Raw genomic sequence first — 22,056 nt, forward strand, 5'->3', positions numbered from 1 at the left:
CGTTCCCATAGCGTTTCGACGCAGCTCTAGTTCCTGAAGGGGAACGTCTCTAGGTTACGACTGTAACCATAGTTACCCGAGGGAACGAGATGCTGCATCTCCGTGCCACACTCCCTGCATGCCTGCGGCGCTTACCTTATCTTGCAGGAGCTAGCGTCTTGTTCATCTCGCAGCCATTTGTAGCTTCCTGTTTACGCGACGTCGCCCGATGATGAAGTCACGTTCCAAACGCCTATTGGTCAGAGTACACACGTGGTTCAGAGCGTGGTCACACAGGGGTGTTTCCATAGCGTTTCGACGCAGCGTCTCGTTCCCTCGTGGAACTAGGGTTACGGTCATAACCTAGAGACGATCATTAGTCTTTTAGGACACGGCGCGTTTACACTTGGCAGCATCAACTGACTTCTGGATCTGGATAACCGAGCGGATCTGTCTATATTGCAATAAATTAATGTCTGCAGAAGATGGCCCTGGTGCAAAGTTCACCTGAGGTGATAGGTCTGAAGAAACATGTGTTGAAGAAACGATGGCTAGGTTGCGTTTACATTAGAGATCTCTGGAGCAGGACACCTAAAATTTATAACTTTCCTATCAGAATCGCGTTTAAAATTGTCTTTTCAATGTGCATATGGACAACATCCGGATACAGCTCACATGTTAATGCCAAGTGTAAACGCAGCCTAAGACAGGTGGTACTTGGTGCAGCAAAGCTAAAATGAGCAAACTGAAAAGGAACCGGAAATAATTAGTGATGGTAAAAGAAAGCAATTAAGGAACTAAAAAATACGAGCGAGAAATGAAAGCACTCAGAGAGAAAAAAGATTTCCTGAGAAAACAAATATTGGCTGTTACAGTAAATAGCAGCAGTCTGTGTCAGAGGATGAAGGCACACTTTACTCTTGAAAGACTTTAATAGCAAAGTTATGAAATAAATTTTTTTAAGAAAAATGTTAACCAAAGAACCAACCCAGCCATTAGGGATGCACAAGCCAGTGCACTCTTAGTGCCGGTCCCAAGCCCGGGTAAATAGGGAGGGTTGCGTTAGGAAGGGCATCCAGCGTAAAACATGTGCCAAATCAAAAATGCAGATCAAAATTGAGAATTTCATAACGGATCGGTCGAGGCCCGGGTTAACAACGACCGCCACAGGTATCGTTAGCCGACAGGGTTTCGGTGGAAATTGGTCTACTGTTGGCCGAAGGAGGAAAAGGAGCGGAGGAAGACGTCTACGGAGACGGTAGGAAAAGGAACAGTGTAGAAGAGTGGAGGTTCAGGTTGGTACTTTAAATGTTGGTACTATGACGGGTAAAGGGAGAGAGATAGCTGATATGATGGAGAGGAGAAAGGTAGATATGTTGTGTGTTCAGGAGACCAAGTGGAAAGGGAGTAAGGCCAGAACATTGGAGGTGGGTTCAAACTGTTCTATCATGGTGTGGATGGAAAGAGAAATGGTGTAGGGGTGATTCTGAAGGAAGAGTACAGTAAGAGTGTAGTGGAGGTGAAGAGAGATTCTGAACGTGAAGTTGGAAGTTGAAGGGATGATGATAAATGTCATCAGTGCCTATGCTCCACAAGTTGGCTGTAAAATGGAGGAGAAGGAAAGATTCTGGAGTGAATTAGATATAGTGGTAGATGGGGTACCTAGGAAAGAGCGATTGGTGATTGGGGCAGACTTTAATGGGCATGTTGGTGAAGGGAACAGAGGTGATGAGGAGGTGATGGGTAGGTATGAGAGGAATGTGGAAGGGCAGATGGTGGTAGATTTTGCTAAAAGGATGAAAATGGCAGTGGTGAATACTTATTTTAAGAAGAAGGGGGACCATAGGGTGACATATAAGAGTGGAGGAAGGTGCACACAGGTGGACTATGTTCTATGCAGGAGATGCAACCTGAAGGAGATTGGAGACTGTAAGGTGTTGGCAGGGGACAGTGTAGCTAGACAGCATCGGATGGTGGTCTGTAGGATGGTTTTGGAGGCGAAGAAGAAGAGAAGGAGAGTGAGGACTGAAAGAAGAATAAGATGGCGGAAACTGAAGAAGGTAGAGTGTAGTGTGAGGTTCAGGGAAGAGGTCAGACAGGGGCTCGGTGGTGGTGAAGAAGTGTTGGGTGATTGGGAAACTACTGCAGGAGTGATGAGGTAGGCAGCTAGAAACGTACTTGGTGTGACATCTGGAAATAGAAAGGAAGACAAGGAGACGTGGTGGTGGAATGAGGAACTGCAGGAGAGCATAAGGAGAAAGAGGTTGGCAAAAGAGAAGTGGGATAGACAGAGTGATGAGAAAAGTAGGCAGGAGTACAAGGAGATGTGGCAACAGGTAAAGAGGGATGTGGCGAAAGCCAAGGAAAGTGCATATGAGGAGCTGTATGAGAGGTTGGACACTAAGGAAGGAGAAAAGGATTTATACCGATTGGCCAGGCAGAGGGACCGAGCTGGGAAGGATGTGTTGCAAGTTAGAGCAATAAAGGATGGAGAGGGAAATGTGTTGACTAGTGAGGAGAGTGTGTTGAGAAGATGGAGGGAGTATTTTGAGCAGCTGATGAATGAGGAAAATCAGAGAGAGAGAGAAGGTTGGATGATGTGGAGTTGGTAAAGCAGGATGTAGATATGATTAGTAAGGAGGAAGTGAGAGCAGCGATTAAGAGGATGAAGAGTGGCAAGTCGGTTGGACCAGATGACATACCTGTAGAAGCATTGAGATGTTTAGGAGAGATGGCAGTAGAGTTTTTAACCAGATTGTTTAACAAGATTCTGGAAGGTGGGAGGATGCCTGAGGAATAGAGAAGGAGTGTGCTGGTACCGATCATTAAGCATAAAGAGTAGTGGAAGCCAGGCTGCAAGAAGAGGTGACCATCTGTGAGCAACAGTATGGTTTCATCCCGAGGAAGAGCACTACAGATGCCTTATTTGCTTTGAGGATGTTGATGGAGAAGTATAGAGAAGGACAGAAGGAATTGCATTGTGTATTTGTGGATTTAGAGAACGCATACAACAGAGTGCCGAGAGAGGAACTGTGGTACTGTATGAGGAAGTCAGGTGTGTCAGAGAAGTATGTGAGGGACATGTATGAGGACAGTGTGACAGCAGTGAAGTGTGCAGTAGGAATGACAGACTGGTTCAGGGTGAGGGTTGGACTACATCAAGAATCGGCCCTGAGCCCTTTCCTGTTTGCAGTGGTGATGGACAGGTTGACAGATGAGGTCAGACAGGACTTTGATGTTTGTGGATGATATTGTGATTTGTGGTGAGAGTAGTGAGCAGGTTGAGAAGAGCCTGGAGAGGTGGAGATATGCGCTGGAGAGAAGGGGAATGAAAGTCAGTAGGAGTAAGACAGAGTACATGTGTGTGAATGAGAGGGAGGGCAGTGGAGTGGTGCGGTTGCAGGGAGAAGAGGTGGGGAAGGTGTAGGAGTTCAGGTACCTGGGGTCAGAAGTGATTTGTGATAGTAGGGTATCTGCAAGAATGAAAGGGAAAGTTTATAGGACCGTGGTGAGACCTGCGATGTTGTATGGATTTTAGAAAGTGGCATTGAGTAGAAGACAGGAGGTGGAGCTGGAGGTAGCAGAGCTGAAGATGTTAAGGTTTTCGTTGGGAGTGACGAGGATGGACAAGATTAGAATTGAGTTTATTAGAGGGACAGCGCATGTAGGATGTTTTCGTGACAAGGTGAGGGAGGCGAGATTGAGATGGTTTGGACATGTGCAGAGGAGGGACATGAATTATATTGGTAGAAGAATGCTGAAGATGGATCCACCAGGTAGGAGGAAAAGAGGAAGGCCAAGGAGGAGGTTTATGGATGTGGTGAGGGAAGACATGCAGGTAGTTGGTGTGAAAGAGGCAGATGTAGAGGACAGGGTGGTATGGAGACGGATGATCCGCTGTGGCGACCCCTAATGGGAGCAGCCGAAAGAAGAAGAAGAAGAAGAAGAAGAGTTAACCAAAGAACTACACATATATTTGATGTATAAACACAGAAGGCTTTGGAGCTGTTGAGCAGAGGTGGGAAGTAACAAAGTACAACTACTTCGTTACTGCACTTTTTATTTTTCTGGTATCAGTATTTTACTTCAGAATTAATTTTTCTGACAACTTTTCACTTTTACGCATTACATTTTTTACACATAAAAATATCTGTACTTTCTGTATTTTCTTACTTTCTTTTTTTCTTGTGTTTTCAAAACCGGGTCATTACTTTAGTTTTAATCTATTTGGTGAAATATCAATATTTTTTCTTCTCTGTGCATGCCATTTTCAGTCCATCAACCAATTTCCTGTTGTTGCAGCTTTTTCAATCTAAAACTGGTGTACAGACGTAGCACAGATGTAGGCTAGTTTATGAAGCAAACAACAAGCAAGGCAACAAGACAGGTGGAGTCAGCGATGTAATGACTGAGAACAGAGACATTCCTGATTACCTGATCATCATCATCTTTTCTTTGCTTGTGTTCTATATGGTGGTTGTTTAGACTGGATACATTCATTATGAAACATTCATAAAATGGGCAGTCAAAGTGCGTTAATGCAAAATTCTAACAAAATGAATTTTATTAATGTTCATTTCTGCTTGACCAAAATGTTAAGGCAAGTTTCTTCCTTGAAGTCCCCTATTCAAGTCTAACATTCACTATACACCGAAGAAAAAAAAAGGAAAAGAAGAAGAGAGGTATCAGCTAAACACCAGAGAGTAAGGATAAAGATTATCCTCACCCATGTGCTTGTGGCACATGGATCTCTGCCAGAGATTCCCACAGCTTCAGAATTTCTTGCCTGGGTACTAAACATGACAAGTTCTGCCACAAGCCCCAACATGCCACAAGTCACCCTTTCTGACCCAGGCAGCTGCCCACTCTGTGCTTTTCTCTTTACTACTGTACATCAAGTAAAAAGAAAGGCTGTCACAGTCATGGAAAGAAAGGACCCATACCTCTCAACCAAACTGAGGTCACACACGGGGTGAAATTATAGATAGCATGTTAATTAGAAGCTGATAAGAATGCCAAGGGATTATCAGACATCCTTGGAGATGAGGAGGACAATGATGTGGATGTCATATTCCTGCAGCTCAGTCCTGATTGTGAGTGCTCATGATAGTGGACCAAATGCACATAAATTGATATGCTCATGTTATTTTTTATTGTCATGGTAAAATTATTCATTGACCGGCCGTCCCAGCCAGAGGGATAACAAGCCAAAAGGAATTTGCATGATGTGAAAAGACTCCCATTTTACATCCCACCAGCAAAACAGTTTATCTAAGCCATCTTGGCCAGTGTTGATGTTGAAAATTAGAGAGATTTGGGGATATCTCACTGTTTTGAGAAACTGAACAAATGTAAGAAAGAGAAATTCAAATGACTGCATCTTAAACTTAGTTCTTTGATAATATGAAATGATGTTGCAGGTAAGTTGTAGAAAGTGTTTATTTTCAGGGAGGCCGTATTTCTTGTTTTCTGCAGCAATCGGTCATGCATGAGCCATTCAGTGAGACACCTCACTTCATGTTTAGAGAACCAGGGTTACAAAAGAAACATAAAATTCTATGAGAGATCCTTAAGCTAGACATTTACCAAATACAGACAGATTTAGTTACCACACTCAGGACAGAGCTAGATGGATGCAGTGAGAGTAGAAACAGTGCTATCTGTGCATGCAGTGAGCATTTCCTGCACCTGTGTAACCTTTACCAAAGTATTTTATTAGTCTTTCATCTACTGAGATTTGACTAATGATTTGTCAGGTTTGTCAGGTTTGTCAGGAACTTGGTGTTGAGTTTTGAGGACATTATAGCATTGAACATAGAACTGCAATCAACAAAGACATTTTTACATAATTCATATGTAAAACTTAAATGTATCAAGGTCACTCAGTCATTGCCAAGCAGCTAGAACAATGGCAATAGAATGTGAAAATGTATGAAAAATGACCCAGTAACCAATTGGATAAAAGAAAGAAGAAAATAATAAAAAAGGCAACTTTGACTCACCGATCAGTTCTGCTATCGCACTGAAAGGCCAGGTGTGGCTAGTGGAGTTTGTATGTAGATACCATGGATTAATCTATGCAAGGAAGACAATGTCATATCAAGAATAAGGATGATATAAAAGATGAATACATATTCCATCTTAAAATTATCAAACAGTTTCTTTCCTATCATAAGGTAGAAAGAAAATGTTCTGAGATCAGCCAATCATCTGTTGCACATCTGTGTTGGAGTACAAAGAAGATTATTCATAGTAATCCAGCTTTAGCTTTTCATAAACTGAGTTTGAGTAGAAGTGGGATTTTTAAACGAAAAAAGAAAATAGAAAAAAAAAAATCTATGGACAGGAGCAAGGATACATTTCTAATAAATTAATAGTACTAATTGTACTATCCAGTTATTTGGTTCAAACTATTTAAAATTATATTATATAAATATACATACATTTATTTTATATATATATATATATAATATTTTTTATACTCATTACCCCTTTTTTCAGGGTAATGAGTGCTAAACCACATTTATACTTGTTTTTTGCTCTTCTGCATGCTTTAGCCCCAAAGACAAGGCTGGAACTGCAAAAATGAATTTAAGACACTACATACACTATCTTTCCAAAAGTATTGGGTCACCTGGTCATACAGTAAGTATGGTATGTGATTTTTGAGCATTGCATTCAACATTTAGTCCCAATTTGCTCTTGTAGTTCCCTCCACTGTTTCACCAGATTTTGGAGTGTGCTTATGTATATTTGTGTTCATCAGACAAAAGGGTATTACAAAAGGCAGGTACTGATGTAGGTGAGGAGACCTGGGATGCAGTCAGCGTTTCAATTCATCCCAAAGGTGTTCAGTAGGGATCAGATCAGAGTTCTATAGCAGGCCACTCAAGATCTTCCTTTCCAAAGCATGTAAACCAGATCTTCAAGGAGCTCACTTTGTGCACAGGGGCATTGCTATGCTGGAACAGGTTTGGGTTTCTAAGTTCAAGTGAATGCAAAATTTTATTATAGCGCATCTAAAGACATCCTGTAATTGAGTGCCTGCAGCTTTGAGGTAACAGTTTGAAACATATTGCAGGAAAGGTCAGGTGACCCAGTACATTTGTAAATATATTGTATGTCCCTTCTATATGCAGATTTAAAAAATATAATGATGAAAAGGGGGAAAGATAGTAAAGTAGGTAGTTAAAGACATTGGATTTGTAAGTGAAAGGTTGTACATTCAAATTCCAGCACCACCGCTGTCAGTACTTAACCATCAAAGTTATACATTCAAGTTGCTCTGGATAAGGGCATGCCACATGCTTGATATGTAACAAAGGAGAATATATATTGGCTGGCCAGATGTTTTTTAGACTTTTAACACACATAATCATCAATTAAATAATAATAAAAAAATTATCTCTTGGTGTAAATGAGCTGAAATATGTTACAAAAAGTTTACAAAATCTAGACTTGCACTGACATTTGAATAATAACAGGAAGCATCCTGCACTGATGTGTAACAACATATATTTCTTTGATGATGCACAAACGTGTTATAGAAACCTTTTCATTGTTGCATGTGTGGTCACAGTCACAAGCTGCCACTGGCACTTAGGCAAAAAAAAAAGGTAAACAGGAAAACACCAAATGGTCTAAGAAAAGTAGAATCTTAAGAGATATAGTTTCATAGGACAAAGTAGTAGAACTGGTATAAAAAATACTGTTTGTTTCTACTTATTGAAACCCTCATTTACAAACATACAGAGTTACAAAAACAGAGCATGCTGTGAAGTAACAATGCCTTCAAAAATATGTATTTTTATTTATTTTTATCTGTTTACAAAATGCAAAATAAACAGAATAGTTGGTGTAAATATCTTTCAATACTTTATGAAAAATAAACTATTAACAATTGTATTTTTTTTTATAATTCTTACTTGTAGTAATATAAATATAACTACTAAAAAAAAAGGTTTACATACTTACCGAGCTTAAGGGTATCCCTTTATTTGTCATTGTTTCTGCCATCTTTAATTTAGCAGTGTGCAGTTACAATGTGAGCTTCTTATAAACGGGCAAGTTTATAAGAGTTTATTTTTCTGCTGTTTCGAAATACAGTACAGGAAAGATGCATCGATTTTTAAGCTTTGGTGTAACTCCACCCCTTGTGAATCACTTCATATTTTAGATGCTGATCGTATATTTAGTGATTGATTAGATTTTGTGCCAGCTTATATAAATCTCACAATTTAATCAGATCTATTACTACTGTTCAGTATATTTCATTTCTGGTAGACAACTTTTACTCTATGGCTAGTGGACTTTGTGTGCAGCTACAATGGATTAGCATTTAGAATGAAAACATAAAGTAGCTTCAATTATAAATCTGTTATAAAGATAAATAACATCAGCATGAGCTTGATAACACTGCATCATAGAAAACACCAAATAACAGAAAACAAGAAACGTTTTAAAATTACCATCTAAAAAACACCAGTTGTAATTTTTCACAAAGCTTTAAATTGCACACATCAGAATGACTGAAAATGTGAATAATTACTTTGATCATTTACTGCTACAGTAAAACTTTCTTTCGGCTTCTCCCATTAGGGGTCGACACAGCGGATCATCCGCATGTTTGATTTGGCACATGTTTTTACGCTGGATGCCCTTCCTAACGCAACCCTCCCCAATTTATCCGGGCTTGGGACCGGCACTAAGATTGGCTGGGGTTGGTTCCCTGACCGGGGATCAAACCCGGGCCGCAGCGGTAAGAGCGCCGCATCCTAACCACTAGACCACCAGGGGACCTTTTTTACTACAGTATACCTACAAATTGCTGATTAAAATGTAGCCTAGTTATAGCCTTTACAATCACTGAGCCTGAAGTTGTTCCTTTATTTGTTGTTGCCATTGAAAGACATGCATATATATATATATATATATATATATAAAAATACAGTGAGAAAAATAAGTATTTGAACACCCTGCTTTTTTGCAAGTTCTCCCACTTAGAAATCATGGAGGGGTCTGAAATTGTCATTGTAGGTGCATGTCCACTGTGAGAGACATAATCTAAAAGAAAAAATCCAGAAATCACAATATATGATTTTTAAACTATTAATTTGTATGATACAGCTGCAAATAAGTATTTGAACACCTGTCTATCAGCTAGAATTCTGACCCTCAAAGACCTGTTAGTCTGCCTTTAAAATGTCCACCTCCACTACATTTATTATCCTAAATTAGATGCACCTGTTTGAGGTCGTTAGCTGCATAAAGACACCCGTCCACCCCATACAATCAGTAAGAATCCAACTACTAACATGGCCAAGACCAAAGAGCTGTCCAAAGACACTAGAGACAAAATTGTACACCTCCACAAGGCTGGAAAGAGCTACGGGGAAATTGCCAAGCAGCTTGGTGAAAAAAGTTCCACTGTTGGAGCAATCATTAGAAAATGGAAGAAGCTAAACATGACTGTCAATCTCCCTCGGACTGGGGCTCCATGCAAGATCTCACCTCGTGGGGTCTCAATGATCCTAAGGAAAGTGAGAAATCAGCCCAGAACTACACGGGAGGAGCTGGTCAATGACCTGAAAAGAGCTGGGACCACTGTTTCCAAGGTTACTGTTGGTAATACACTAAGACATCATGGTTTGAAATCATGCATGGCACGGAAGGTTCCCCTGTTAAAACCAGCACATGTCCAGGCACGTCTTAAGTTTGCCAATGACCATTTGGATGATCCAGAGAAGTCATGGGAGAAAGTCATGTGGTCAGATGAGACCAAAATAGAACTTTTGGGTCATAATTCCACTAAACGTGTTTGAAGGAAGAAGACTGATGAGTACCATCCCAAGAACACCATCCCTACTGTGAAGCATGGGGGTGGTAGCATCATGCTTTGGGGGTGTTTTTCTGCACATGGGACAGGGCGACTGCACTGTATTAAGGAGAGGATGACCGGGGCCATGTATTGCGAGATTTTGGGGAACAACCTCCTTCCCTCAGTTAGAGCATTGAAGATGGGTCGAGGCTGGGTCTTCCAACGTGACAATGACCTGAAGCACACAGCCAGGATAACCAAGGAGTGGCTCTGTAAGAAGCATATCAAGGTTCTGGTGTGGCCTAGCCAGTCTCCAGACCTAAACTCAATAGAGAATATTTGGAGGGAGCTCAAACTCCGTGTTTCTCAGCGACAGGCCAGAAACCTGACTGATCTAGAGAAGATCTGTGTGGAGGAGTGGACCAAAATCCCTCCTGCAGTGAGTGCAAACCTGGTGAAAAACTACAGGAAACGTTTGACCTCTGTAATTGCAAACAAACAAATATTAACATTGACTTTCTCAGGTGTTCAAATACTTATTTGCAGCTGTATCAAACAAATAAAAAGTAAAAAAATCATACATTGTGATTTCTGGATTTATTTTTTTTAGATTATGTCTCTCACAGTGGACATGCACCTACGATGACAATTTCAGACCCCTGCATGATTTTTAAGTGGGAGAACTTGCAAAATAGCAGGGTGTTCAAATACTTATTTTCCTCACTGTATATATATATATATATATATATATATATATATATATATATATATATATATATATATATATGTAATGAAAGAGAATATACATTGATCCAGATGTTTTTTTTTTTACTTTTTCAAACAAGAACAACATGAAGAAAAAGTCTACATTCAAATGTAAATGGTATCATTTTTGGTGTAAAAGAGATTATATTATCTTGCAAATAGATCACAAACAGGAAATACCCTATACTGATGTGCGTGACAACATACAATTCTTTGATCGTACAAAAGCTTGATGTAGAAAACTTTTTGTGGTCACAGTTACAATGTGCTTTTGGAAACAGGAAACCTGTAACAACATAGTTTTCTGAAAGATTTACAAAAATTAAAAAATAAAATATAAAAAACACGTATTTAAAAAGTATACAGAATTACAAAAACAGAACATAATAATATGAGTAAAAAAAATCATAATTTAAAATCTTTTGGTAAACATCTAGATATTGATAGTATAATATGATATAATTTCAATGTTTACTGTCCATTCATTCAGGTGATTTGTGATTAAAAAAAGGTACATGTTTTAGGGAAAGGGTGAGGGAGGCGTGATGGAGATGGTTTGGACATGTGCAGAGGAGTGACATGGGGTATATTGGTAGGAGAATGCTGACGATGGAGCCACAAGGATGGAGGAAAATAGGAAGACTAAGGAGGAGGTTTATGGATGTGTTGAGGGAAGACATGCAGGTAGATGTTTTGAAAGAGGCAGATATATAAGGAGACAGGTGATCCGCTGTGGCGACCCCTAATGGGAGCAGCCGAAAGAAAAAGAAGAAGAAGAAAAAGAAGAAGAAGAAGAAGAAGAAGAAGAAGAAGAAGAAGAAGAAGAAGAAGATTGTCTATTCATTCAGGCTTTTCATGCAAATCTATGTCTTTTGAAATTAAAAGACAGAAAAAAAAATCAGTACTTCATGCATTATTTACCACATTGTTTAATTAATCATTTTGTACTTTAAAAGGATTGTGCTATTCTGGTGACCACTGATTCTGTAGATTCTTCCCCTGCAGGAGTGAGAATCTTCATTTCCTCTAGCAGTTCTCTCAATCTGAGCCTATAAATGAAGAGAAGCTCTGAGTTATTTTATGACAATAGTCTACATTTTCATATTATTCTAAACCACGCAAACTGTATCATCATGCAGAAATATAATAAAGATTGTAGTGAAATTGTGCTCTTATAGATTAAAGATCATACTTGTTTATTTGTAGGTTATTGGTGGCTTGACTGATCTCTGATCTACTCTCTGGTCTCTCCTGTGTCTCAGGCTGCTGTGAGTGTGAGTCTGTTCCTTGTCCTGAGTTGGAGGCATCTTCTGAAGTTGTTGCACTTACTTCATCGGAGGAAACAGGGAGATCTGTCTGGACTTCTTGATCTTTTACCTGGACCTTTTCTTTTACACTTTCTCTTCTTATCTCTGCTAATTCGTTCTCCAGGCTCTGACAGTGGCTCACCAACCTGAGATTCTCTTTTTCTAGATTGGCCACCTTTGTATGTGAGGGAAAGACAAGAAAATTACAGTAATAGATTTGAAATCAATGTACCCTGCATCACTGGCAATGCATTTTACTTTGATTTGTTTGAGTTGCATTTTTCTTTCTAACATTTCTAACATTCCAATATCACATTTCAGTATTGCCATTCATATTCAGTAACTCTAGTTTTTTCTCTTACCTTTTCTTGGAGCTGCCTCATTGTCTCCATGGACTGCAGGTAGTCTTCACCATAAACCATAGCTGGGTTTGTGGATGTTGATGGATTATCTGTTGTGGTAGAATCACCGTTGCCTCTATGTTTCTTTTTTGGTGGGTTCTCTTGTTTCAGGTTCAGTCTTCTCTTGCTAAAATGAAAGCATAATTAAAATCACTCAGGTGCCCTTAATGCCTCTTTATTGTGAGAAAATGATCAAGTTAAGTAAAATGAAATGGCTTGAGTTTCATCTCAACCACATTCAGCTGGGACTATACACAGTCAAATGAAACGTATTTAAAGGAACAATATCACACAAAATGTTGAAGTACCTTGTAGGAGTAGAATGAACATTGATGTCCTGGGTGTTCACTGAAGTTTTATCAAAAGGGCCTAAAGTATTAAAACACAGGTTACAAGAAAACTATAAAAAAAAATTTTTTAAACTGTATAGGGATACACATATACTGATTTGGTCTTTACCTCCATGAGAAGAGGAAATGAAGGGCAACGTGGGTGATGTCTGGCCTAATGGCATGTGGCTAGAAGGGCTTTGCTGAAAGGATGAACATGAATGATATGAAAGGACTTATAACTATGAAAATTTGAGTATTACATTCTCAGACTGTAATGCATAGATTATGTAATTAATAGAGATTTAACAGGTTTCTCTTCCCTAAAATCATGTCGCGTTGTTGGTCTACCCACTATGACAGTCTGATATAATGTTTAAGTGCAGTAGATCATAATTAAATTATTGATATAAATAATAACACAAAGCAAAGTGCCACTCACCTAATAAGTGTTACATCTAGCAAATATATGATGGCTAGTGGATGTTTCATTGAATTGTTTTAGAAAAGGAAACCAACCTCACACATTTAAAACAGCTGCACCACAATTAATACACAGATAAGTAAAATCAAGATGCTCAAAATTACCAATATTACCTAATTACCAAGATTATGTAATTATTTTATAGCTCTATCTTTATATTGCTCAAAAATAATTTAACACATTTAGCACCCATGGAAATACTTTGTATTTGATTCAAGGCTAGATTTCTATAAAACACATCTGTACACTACTAAGAGGTATTTCTTTTACCCCTGACAAGAATAGAATGGAAAATCTTCCATATTAATAACCAATATAAAAAACAACACTACCTACCTTCTCCTCTAGGTTCCTCTGATATGACTCACTGTTTTAAAAAACACACAAGAACATCGATCTATCTATCTATCTAAATATATAAATATATACACACCGGTCAGGTATAAAAGTATGACCTTATAACATATATATAAAACGTATAACCGGTGATTAAATAACACTGATTATCTTTTTATCATGGCACCTGTTACATTTATATGGTATGTACCTCGGTTTTTAAGCCACAGTTCGGTTTAATTTACAGTTAGGGGAAAGAAATTTAAAACATAAAATTGCTTGTCATTTTTAACACAGTTTATCTACATATGTACACATATTATAAATACATATTTCATCATACTGTAATAAATGTCCTAATTCTTTCCATACTTTCACTCACTCCCTGGATATGCGGAATTGTCAGGTTTTTTTCCTTTTAAAAGAAATTGTTGAAGCTGTACTTAAAACGCTAAAGAATTCTTAGTGCTAGCGTTAGCCGCTAGCCATTTCTTGGGTTCCGGTACAAAGTGAGTAGCCACAGTGACACTGTGCTTACTCTAGTTTCTTTGGGGTTTTTTTTTTATTTTTTTTTTTTATATATATACCCCTGGCATTGTTGTGTATATTTTCAAGTTTAATAAGAATTATTTTTAAAAATGCACTTAAACTGCATGGTGGAGACCAAACAAACTTGCAGTCCACCGGAGGGAACTAAGATTTTAACTATGTTCCACACGTAAGAAGGATTGCATTCGGTACACAGGTTGCATTGCTACAGCACTATAGTCAAATGTACGTTTTCAATAGTGGACAAGGTTTAGCAGCAGTAGTTATGCAGCAACATATGCAGCAAGCTGTGCTGCACTTTGTGTTCTGACACCTTTCAATATATATATATATATATATATATATATATATAGTCAAACAGAAACACGTGCTGCATAAATTGTAAATTAATAAAATGTGTGCCATAAAATTCATTTGCGTTAACATGTTATTAACATATTTGTGACAGTCATAATTTATTTATTTTTTTAATGCATAATTCACCCACTCCATACTTACTCCTGTTTGTAGGTTTTTTCGTATTTTTTATGTTCATCATTAGAATCCTCAGGCTCTTCTTCAGTTTTACAACTCCTGAGAAGATAATCACATTAGTTATCATGCACACACAGAAACACACAAGCACACACACACAAGCACACACACACACACACACACACACACAAGCACACACACACACACACACACACACACACACACACACAGATACAAACCTAAATTTGGGGTCAGAATTCATGTGGCAGAACCACTTTTTAGGGAGCTTTTTACTTTCAATGCCATCAGCAAGTTTTCGCCACTTCAGACAATCATCACATTGAACCCAGGTTTGATCTGGCTTCATCCTGTATGTCCACATAAAGACACAAATCCCTTTAAACAGTCAACAACTAAACAAAACAAGCAAATAACAATGTTTTTAGGTCAAAATCGAGTTTAATATGTATCACTATGTCCCCGAAGTGTGTTATAATAATTGATGTGTCTACAGTAAGACTTTATTATAATTTTTATCAGTCATAATGCACATTTTTGGAGATAACACTGAATACTTAATTTACTCTTGCTTCAAGTTTGTGTTTGTGTGTGTGGGTGTCTGTGGGTGTGTGTAGTTTTGTACTTACACAATGTCCTCAACAGGTTTATCACAGTGCTTAAATCTATACCGGACTTCCTTACAATATTCCTCAAGCTTACTGCCTAGACTCAGCATGGTTTTCCTACACAAACATAAAATAGCATGCTGAAGTACACTGTATACATATGTGCAAAACGCTGCAAATCAGAGTTTTAAAAAAAATCTTTGTTGCAAAGTACTTTTCTCATAGTTGTCTTATTCATTCTGTCTCTCTGGTCCCTTTTAACTGCTATACACAAACTGTATTTATAGACTATTAATACCTGCACATTGTCCATGAAATGCATTTGTAAATTTTACTCAAACACACCTGTAGATTTCTGTATTGTCAAAGTCCTGCTTGTTGTGAGTTGGTGTGAGGTAGTTACACTCAATCACCCCGATAACACCTACTCCCATTCTGTCGACCTGGTTGCAGAACACACAACACAGTAAACAAAAGTGAATAAAACATGTTTTGTGTTCTGTCTGAAGGTAATGGGACAACAGAATCATGGATACATTTTTAAGAGCTTTAAAAAATTAAAAGTGTGAAATAAAGAAAACCCCCAAAAATTCAGTCACATCAACAAAATTGCATATAGTTGCATATTGTTGCAACAATATGCAACAATATTATTTATTTATTGTTTATTTATTATTAATCAGAAAATTAAATATTAGAGAATATAAAATTTATTTAATATCCTTTCTAAGTCAAGTCAAGTAAGTCAAATGTCAACCTTAAAAAAAGAAATCAAGACTTGGCCATGCTGTTTCTATAATTTCAGAGGGGACCGTAACTGTGGTCATCTATATATTCTTGCTTGGTTTTCCTGTTAAATTCTGCTCCTGTATGCAGATTATTAAACATAATGACACTTATATGAACTGTATGATCCTCACCCTGCGCTGGCAGGAGACACGCTCATAGGCTTTGATGAGACGGTTCTTGTGGTACATCATCAGTCCGTAATGCTCTTTGGTCTTTGTGTTGTATCCAAATGTTATTGGTACTGGGTTTTTCTGCGACAAAAGACTTAAGGATCATAATAGTTATACTTTTACAAATTAAATTGGTCTAATATTTGGCAAAAGGATACAAGTTGAGGAGAAAATACAGGTTTATATGAGTCCTTGAAGACGTTTGCTAGAGTTTTAGTGATAAACTGAGTTTCCACTTTTTGTCCTTGAAGGATGATCTGCATTTTTGGCTTAAGGTACAGGATACTGCAGTATGCCTGAATTAAGAGTAAAATAAAGACAAATGAGACTATATGTTAACTAACATATAAATATAAACATATAAATATATTAATCCTTAACATTTTTTAATAATTATGATCTATGATAATGAAACTAGTTGTGGATAGTGCATAAAAACACACTTTTTTGTAATCAGAATTTATTTTTTCTCTGTTTGTTAGTCACACTTCACACAGATTTCCATTTATTTACACGTGACCTTGTGTGTTACCTCCTTGTAAGGTTTCTTCGTGCATTTATGAATTTTTTTTTTTTTTTAGTTTAATATATCGGGTAAAGTGTCAGATCTTGCATTTTAATAGTAATCTACACAGTGAACAATTGATCATTTCAATATTCCGTTGTTTAATTCTCACCCGCAGTGAATATTCACTCTCAGGCGACAACAAACGAACTGCACTTTCACTTTGCTGGCTCGTTGTCCGCCTGGAGCGCTCGCACACATCAACGGGGATCTGGAAGTCACAGTGATCCTTTGTGAAGTCAAATTCTAACTCACCTGAAGATGTTCTGCAACAAAATCATTTTAAGTGAAACAATTAATCATAGAGTAAATTAGCACTTTAATATAATATAATATAATATAATATAATATAATATAATATAATATAATATAATATAATATAATATAATATAATATAAAAAGTGTCCCCATTTAGTGTCCTGATGATTTAAACATCATAATTAATGTAATATATTTACAATATATCTTCATGCTCTATGTTGAGTTTGGTTTCACTAATAAACATACATTTGCATAAAGCATCCATATTTGTCCATGCTCATGTTGATTAGAGTATTAAAAACTTGAAAAGAGTTATTTTAAGGTACATTTAGAACAGATAAAATGTGATTAAGTTGCAATCAATCACAAGTTAACTCATGACCTGTTCAGTACTTATGAGTATACTTACACGTATATATATATATATATAGTAAGTTTACACATAAGTATTGAACAAATGGTCTCAATACTTATGTGATTTTTAAGTTTTTTTTCATTTAAAAACAAATGTACAGACATTTCTAAGGTGTAGATTATTAAGAAAATAATCAGTTTGAACAATTTAAGTATCCAGCTGCATACTTTCTGAATGCACTGTATATATACCTGCGTAGGTTCCAGATAATGATACGGGTTCCACTTGAGCCGGCACACAACCCTTCAATGACACTAAACTCAGACAGCAGTTCTTCCTTGGTGTTAAACAGAGAATATTTCAGGATATCATGAAGAGACTCTGCGTGTTCTGGTGTATCACTAAGTGATCAACAATGTTAAGGACCAAACTGCACAGAGGAACCTTTAACATTCAACAACAACCACAAGCATTCATTTAAATTTCTGTGCCCCCTCTCACAGCTACATACAGCATCATATTCATACATAAATTAAGAGTGATATGGTAGTTTAAGTGAATAGATGTATCTGTGTACTATGTACCTTGCTATAGTTTTACTTTTTATTTTTCTCCTGCAGTTATTAAGATTGTTGTAGTAGATATGTCTTGTTCAGTGCTACAGTACACCATTCCTATTAAATCTAGCTATCTCTCTTTCTGTTTTTAGGTAAAGGATATCAGTTTCTATGGTTTTGGTGAACATGACCATAGGCACTGTGACATTCTGTGCTCCTGTTTTCTCGAGGTAAGTCTGTGACAGAAGACCCACACACATGGTGTTGGCTTTCTTTGAGAACACGATGGCATCCTTCCCCAAACGCATGGAGCCCGACTTAAATCCATTACCATAAAGACCCACTGGGGCATGACCTCTTACTGCCTTCTTATCACTGAAGCCAAAGCTGAGAGAGAGAGAGAGAGAGAGAGAAAGAGAGAGAGAGAGAGAGAGAGAGAGAGAGAGAGAGAGAGAGAGAGAGAGAGAGAGAGACAGCGAGAAGAGAGAGAGAGAGAGAGAGAGAGAGAGAGAGAGAGAGAGAGAGAGAGAGAGAGAGAGAGAGAGTTAAGTTCTGTCTTACTGAGGGAGACTGTATACAAGACTAGTAAATAGTCTTCTTCTTCTTCTTTCGGCTGCTCCCATTAGGGGTCGCCACAGCGGATCATCCGTCTCCATCCCCCCCTGTCCTCTATATCTGCCTCTTTTACACCAACTACCTGCATGTCTTCCCTCACCACATCCATGAACCTCCTCCTTGGCCTTCCTCTTTTCCTCCTACCTGGTGGCTCCATCTTCAGCATTTTTCTACCAATATAATTCATGTCCCTTCTCTGCACATGTCCAAACCATCTCAATCTCGCCTCCCTCACCTTGTCACCAAAACATCCTACATGTGCTGTCCCTCTAATAAACTCATTTCTAATCTTGTCCATCCTCGTCACTCCCAACGAAAACCTCAACATCTTCAGCTCTGCTACCTCCAGCTCCACCTCCTGTCTTTTACTCAATGCCACTGTCTCTAATCCATACAACATCGCAGGTCTCACCACAGTCCTATAAACTTTCCCTTTCATTCTTGCAGATACTCTTCTATCACAAATCACTCCTGTCACACTTCTCCACCCACTCCACCCTGCCTGCACTCTTTTCTTTACTTCCCTAACACACTCTCCATTACTTTGCACTGTTGACCCCAGGTACCTGAACTCCTCCACCTTCTCCACCTCTTCTCCCTGCAACCGCATCACTCCACTGCCCTCCCTCTTATTTACACACATGTACTCTGTTTTACTCCTACTGACTTTCATTCCCCTTCTCTCCAGCGCATATCTCCACCTCTCCAGGCTCTTCTCAACCTGCTCTCTACTCTCACCACAAATCACAATATCATCTGCAAACATCATAGTCCAGGGAGACTCCTGTCTGACCTCGTCCGTCAACCTGTCCATCACCACTGCAAACAGGAAAGGGCTCAGGGCCGATCCTTGATGCAGTCCAACCTTCACCCTGAACCAGTCTGTCGTACCTACTGCACACTTTACTGCCGTCACACTGTCCTCATACATGTCCTGCACCACCCTCACATACTTCTCTGACACACCAGACTTCCTCATACAATACCACAACTCCTCTCTCGGCACCCTGTCGTACGCTTTCTCTAAATCCACAAATACACAATGCATAGACTAGTAAATAGTAATAGTTATTTATTGGATTTCACATTTGATCCCTTAAGGATAACACTGGCTTCATGAACACATTCCTACCTGAGCATATTGTGCATTGTGTTATAGTCCATGCCTTTTCCATTATCCATGAAGATGAGACAGTGCTGGTCTTTCATTTCTGTTTTATTAATCCATAATTGTTTTGCACTGACATCTGGGTCATACGCATTGTCTAAAATTGGAGGAAAAAACATGAAAATCAGATACTATCCAATGTTACTTCAGGACAATTCGCCTGTTTCATGTGTTCTTGTGAGTGTTTACATATTTACCAAGCTCTAAAATGCATAAAGCAAAGTTAACATTGAGAAAAACATGAAGTTCTTTCATTTGAAAAACATCTTTATTATGTTTAGAATAATGGCATGGCAGATCAGGAGACAGTCCTGGGACAGTGGGACCAGAATGCAGCTTGGAACAAATGCCACACTACTGCATGGCCACATTTTCAGATTTTCATTGGTGGGAATAAGTAACTGATGTTAAACCCAGCACACACACATACCCTCATACACACACACGTTTTGGGCAAAGAAATGCACACAAATGAGGGCTTCCTCTTGCATTTTTGCATTTAATTGCAGCTGTAATTTTTATTTCCTGAATGTCTGCATAGTGTGCATTCTCAATGCAGGTTGGTCTCTAAAGCAGCCCTTGTCAAAAAAAGATTAAAAAAGCTGTCTCACCGATCAATTCTGCTGTAGCACTGAAGGGCCAGGTGTGGCTGGTGGAGTTTGTGTGCAGGTATCGTGGACTAACCTTTAGGAGGAAACAATTTAATAATTAAGTACCTTGACACAAGATTATGTAGATACCCAATTCATACCTTCATGTAAAGACGCTTCCCTTGATTAATCATGCATTTATTCTTAGAATGTTTTATGCAAATATTTCTTTTCTCAGGTAATATATTGTCTTTCTTCAGACGTCTACTATTCTCCACTTCATAATGATCGTTCCCAGTGATAAATTATTATTTTTTTTTTAATGTATTTGGCAATTGACCAACAAAATATTTGAATATGAAGTTGTGAAAATGTCTGTTCTTTCTTGTTTTTAAATAATTAAGGTTGCCAGTTTAAAACTACAGTACAGTACTTAAGTACTACCGTATTAAACCTGACCAATGACCTGATACTTGTTGTGCCATTTTGGTTTTGCTCTATTTAAAATACACATTTGACAATGTAGATCACTTTTCAGTGAGTGCCTGAAGTACTGCCAGTTTTGAGGCCTCTGTTACCAGTATAATGTTTATCTAACAACCAATTTTTTTTTTATCTTAATAAATGAATCAGTATTTTTAAAACAGTAAACAAAAATTATCGATTTCGACCAGAAATAATAAATATATAAAAATAAATAAATGAATAATAATAAAATAATATCACTTCAAAAACCAGCTATAGAACTGTATAGGATACAATAATAATAATAATAATAATAATAATAATAATAATAATAATAATAATATAATAATATTATTATATTATTATATTATATAATAATATATAATGTTATTATTATTATTATTATTTCTGTATCTTCTATTATTATTATTTCTGTAGCTGGTTTTTCATTATAAACAAAGGATGTTGTACAGGAGAATCAGTAAATAAATCTGAATAAATCATGGAATTAAGTCATTTGGATGAATTAAAATGACCACTGCTATTACACATAAGCATGATATCATTACATTAAACATAACCATACAGCTGTACTTTCCTACCTACAAATGTGGTGGCAACTACTCCTTAATGATGCTCAGTGAGTGTATAGTTAATGTAAAACCTGGATAACAAGTAATTATCTTATAAATATACAAATCATATGTTACACATTGTGGTATTTTTTTTTTCTTTTTTTCTCCATGTTCTTTACAATTTGTTTACATCATAAATCCTACCCACCAACACTCACTGAAGTTGTTAGAAAGCAGTTTCAGAACATCATCGAAATCCAACTATTTCCTTTTTTTACATGATGTAAACTAACATGCAAATATCAGCCAACCACCCATTGCACATCTACATTAAGGTACAAAGAAGAAAATTTTATCTTTATTTTATTCAATTTATTTAGATAAAGAATTGAGTAGATGGTTTTGTTTGAATCGAGCTCACACCACAACATCTGCTCTTGATTTTATCTGGCTTGAAGAACAATCACATCCCACACAATAACGTGGAAATGAAAGTGGAAGCTATGGCTTGAGGATGGGGTTTCTGAGAAATGAAACTGTAACCCCAGAGGTATGCTTTAGATATTCAGTATTTTTTTATTTTTTTTTTATCTATGATTCAGTGTTTATTATTTATTTGATGCCATTTGTTTTAAAGTTCTCAAACTGAATGTAGCCATAAAAAGTACATCGGTGACTATTACTTTATATGTATTTTTCTTTTAACATTTATTGCTACAGAATACAAATAAACTGAATTATTACTTACTGAGCTTATTGGTATTCCTCTACTTGTTAGTGCTGCCATTTGTATTTAGTTTTGCTGCTTACAGTTCCAAAGTGAGCAGAAGCAGGAGATTTTTAAGTGCTTTGATAATACTGGGAGGATGCATCGACTTT

General features: G+C 37.5%; 2 protein-coding genes across 2 annotated transcripts in view; both read right to left on the minus strand.

Moving 5' to 3' along the window:
• Nucleotides 1-8,876, minus strand: part of LOC310723634 (uncharacterized protein) — a 31,905-nt gene extending 23,029 nt beyond the window's left edge. Inside the window, exons 1-2 of the mRNA XM_083536965.1 lie at nucleotides 7,954-8,876; nucleotides 5,982-6,054 (exon numbers count right to left, since the gene is read on the minus strand). Of these exons, the coding sequence (XP_083393091.1) occupies nucleotides 5,982-6,054; nucleotides 7,954-7,995 (115 nt within the window). The 5' untranslated portion in view covers nucleotides 7,996-8,876. The remainder of the gene's footprint in view (nucleotides 1-5,981; nucleotides 6,055-7,953) is intronic.
• A 1,727-nt stretch (nucleotides 8,877-10,603) lies between these two features.
• On the minus strand, nucleotides 10,604-22,056 carry LOC310724145 (MORC family CW-type zinc finger protein 3-like). Its single transcript, XM_083537877.1, has 17 exons — nucleotides 21,926-22,056; nucleotides 20,159-20,231; nucleotides 19,512-19,644; nucleotides 17,870-18,151; nucleotides 17,459-17,617; nucleotides 16,704-16,857; nucleotides 16,185-16,322; nucleotides 15,988-16,107; nucleotides 15,413-15,510; nucleotides 15,089-15,184; nucleotides 14,681-14,809; nucleotides 14,466-14,540; nucleotides 12,729-13,449; nucleotides 12,578-12,638; nucleotides 12,231-12,396; nucleotides 11,754-12,043; nucleotides 10,604-11,610 (listed from the first exon to the last, which is right to left on the minus strand). Exons 1-13 carry the CDS (start codon nucleotides 21,962-21,964, stop codon nucleotides 13,386-13,388), a joined length of 1,560 nt encoding a protein of 519 aa, XP_083394003.1. The 5' UTR covers nucleotides 21,965-22,056; the 3' UTR covers nucleotides 10,604-11,610; nucleotides 11,754-12,043; nucleotides 12,231-12,396; nucleotides 12,578-12,638; nucleotides 12,729-13,385.

This window comes from Silurus aristotelis (genome assembly GCF_946808225.1).
Source record: "Silurus aristotelis genome assembly, chromosome: 3".
Taxonomy (NCBI): Eukaryota; Metazoa; Chordata; class Actinopteri; order Siluriformes; family Siluridae; genus Silurus; species Silurus aristotelis.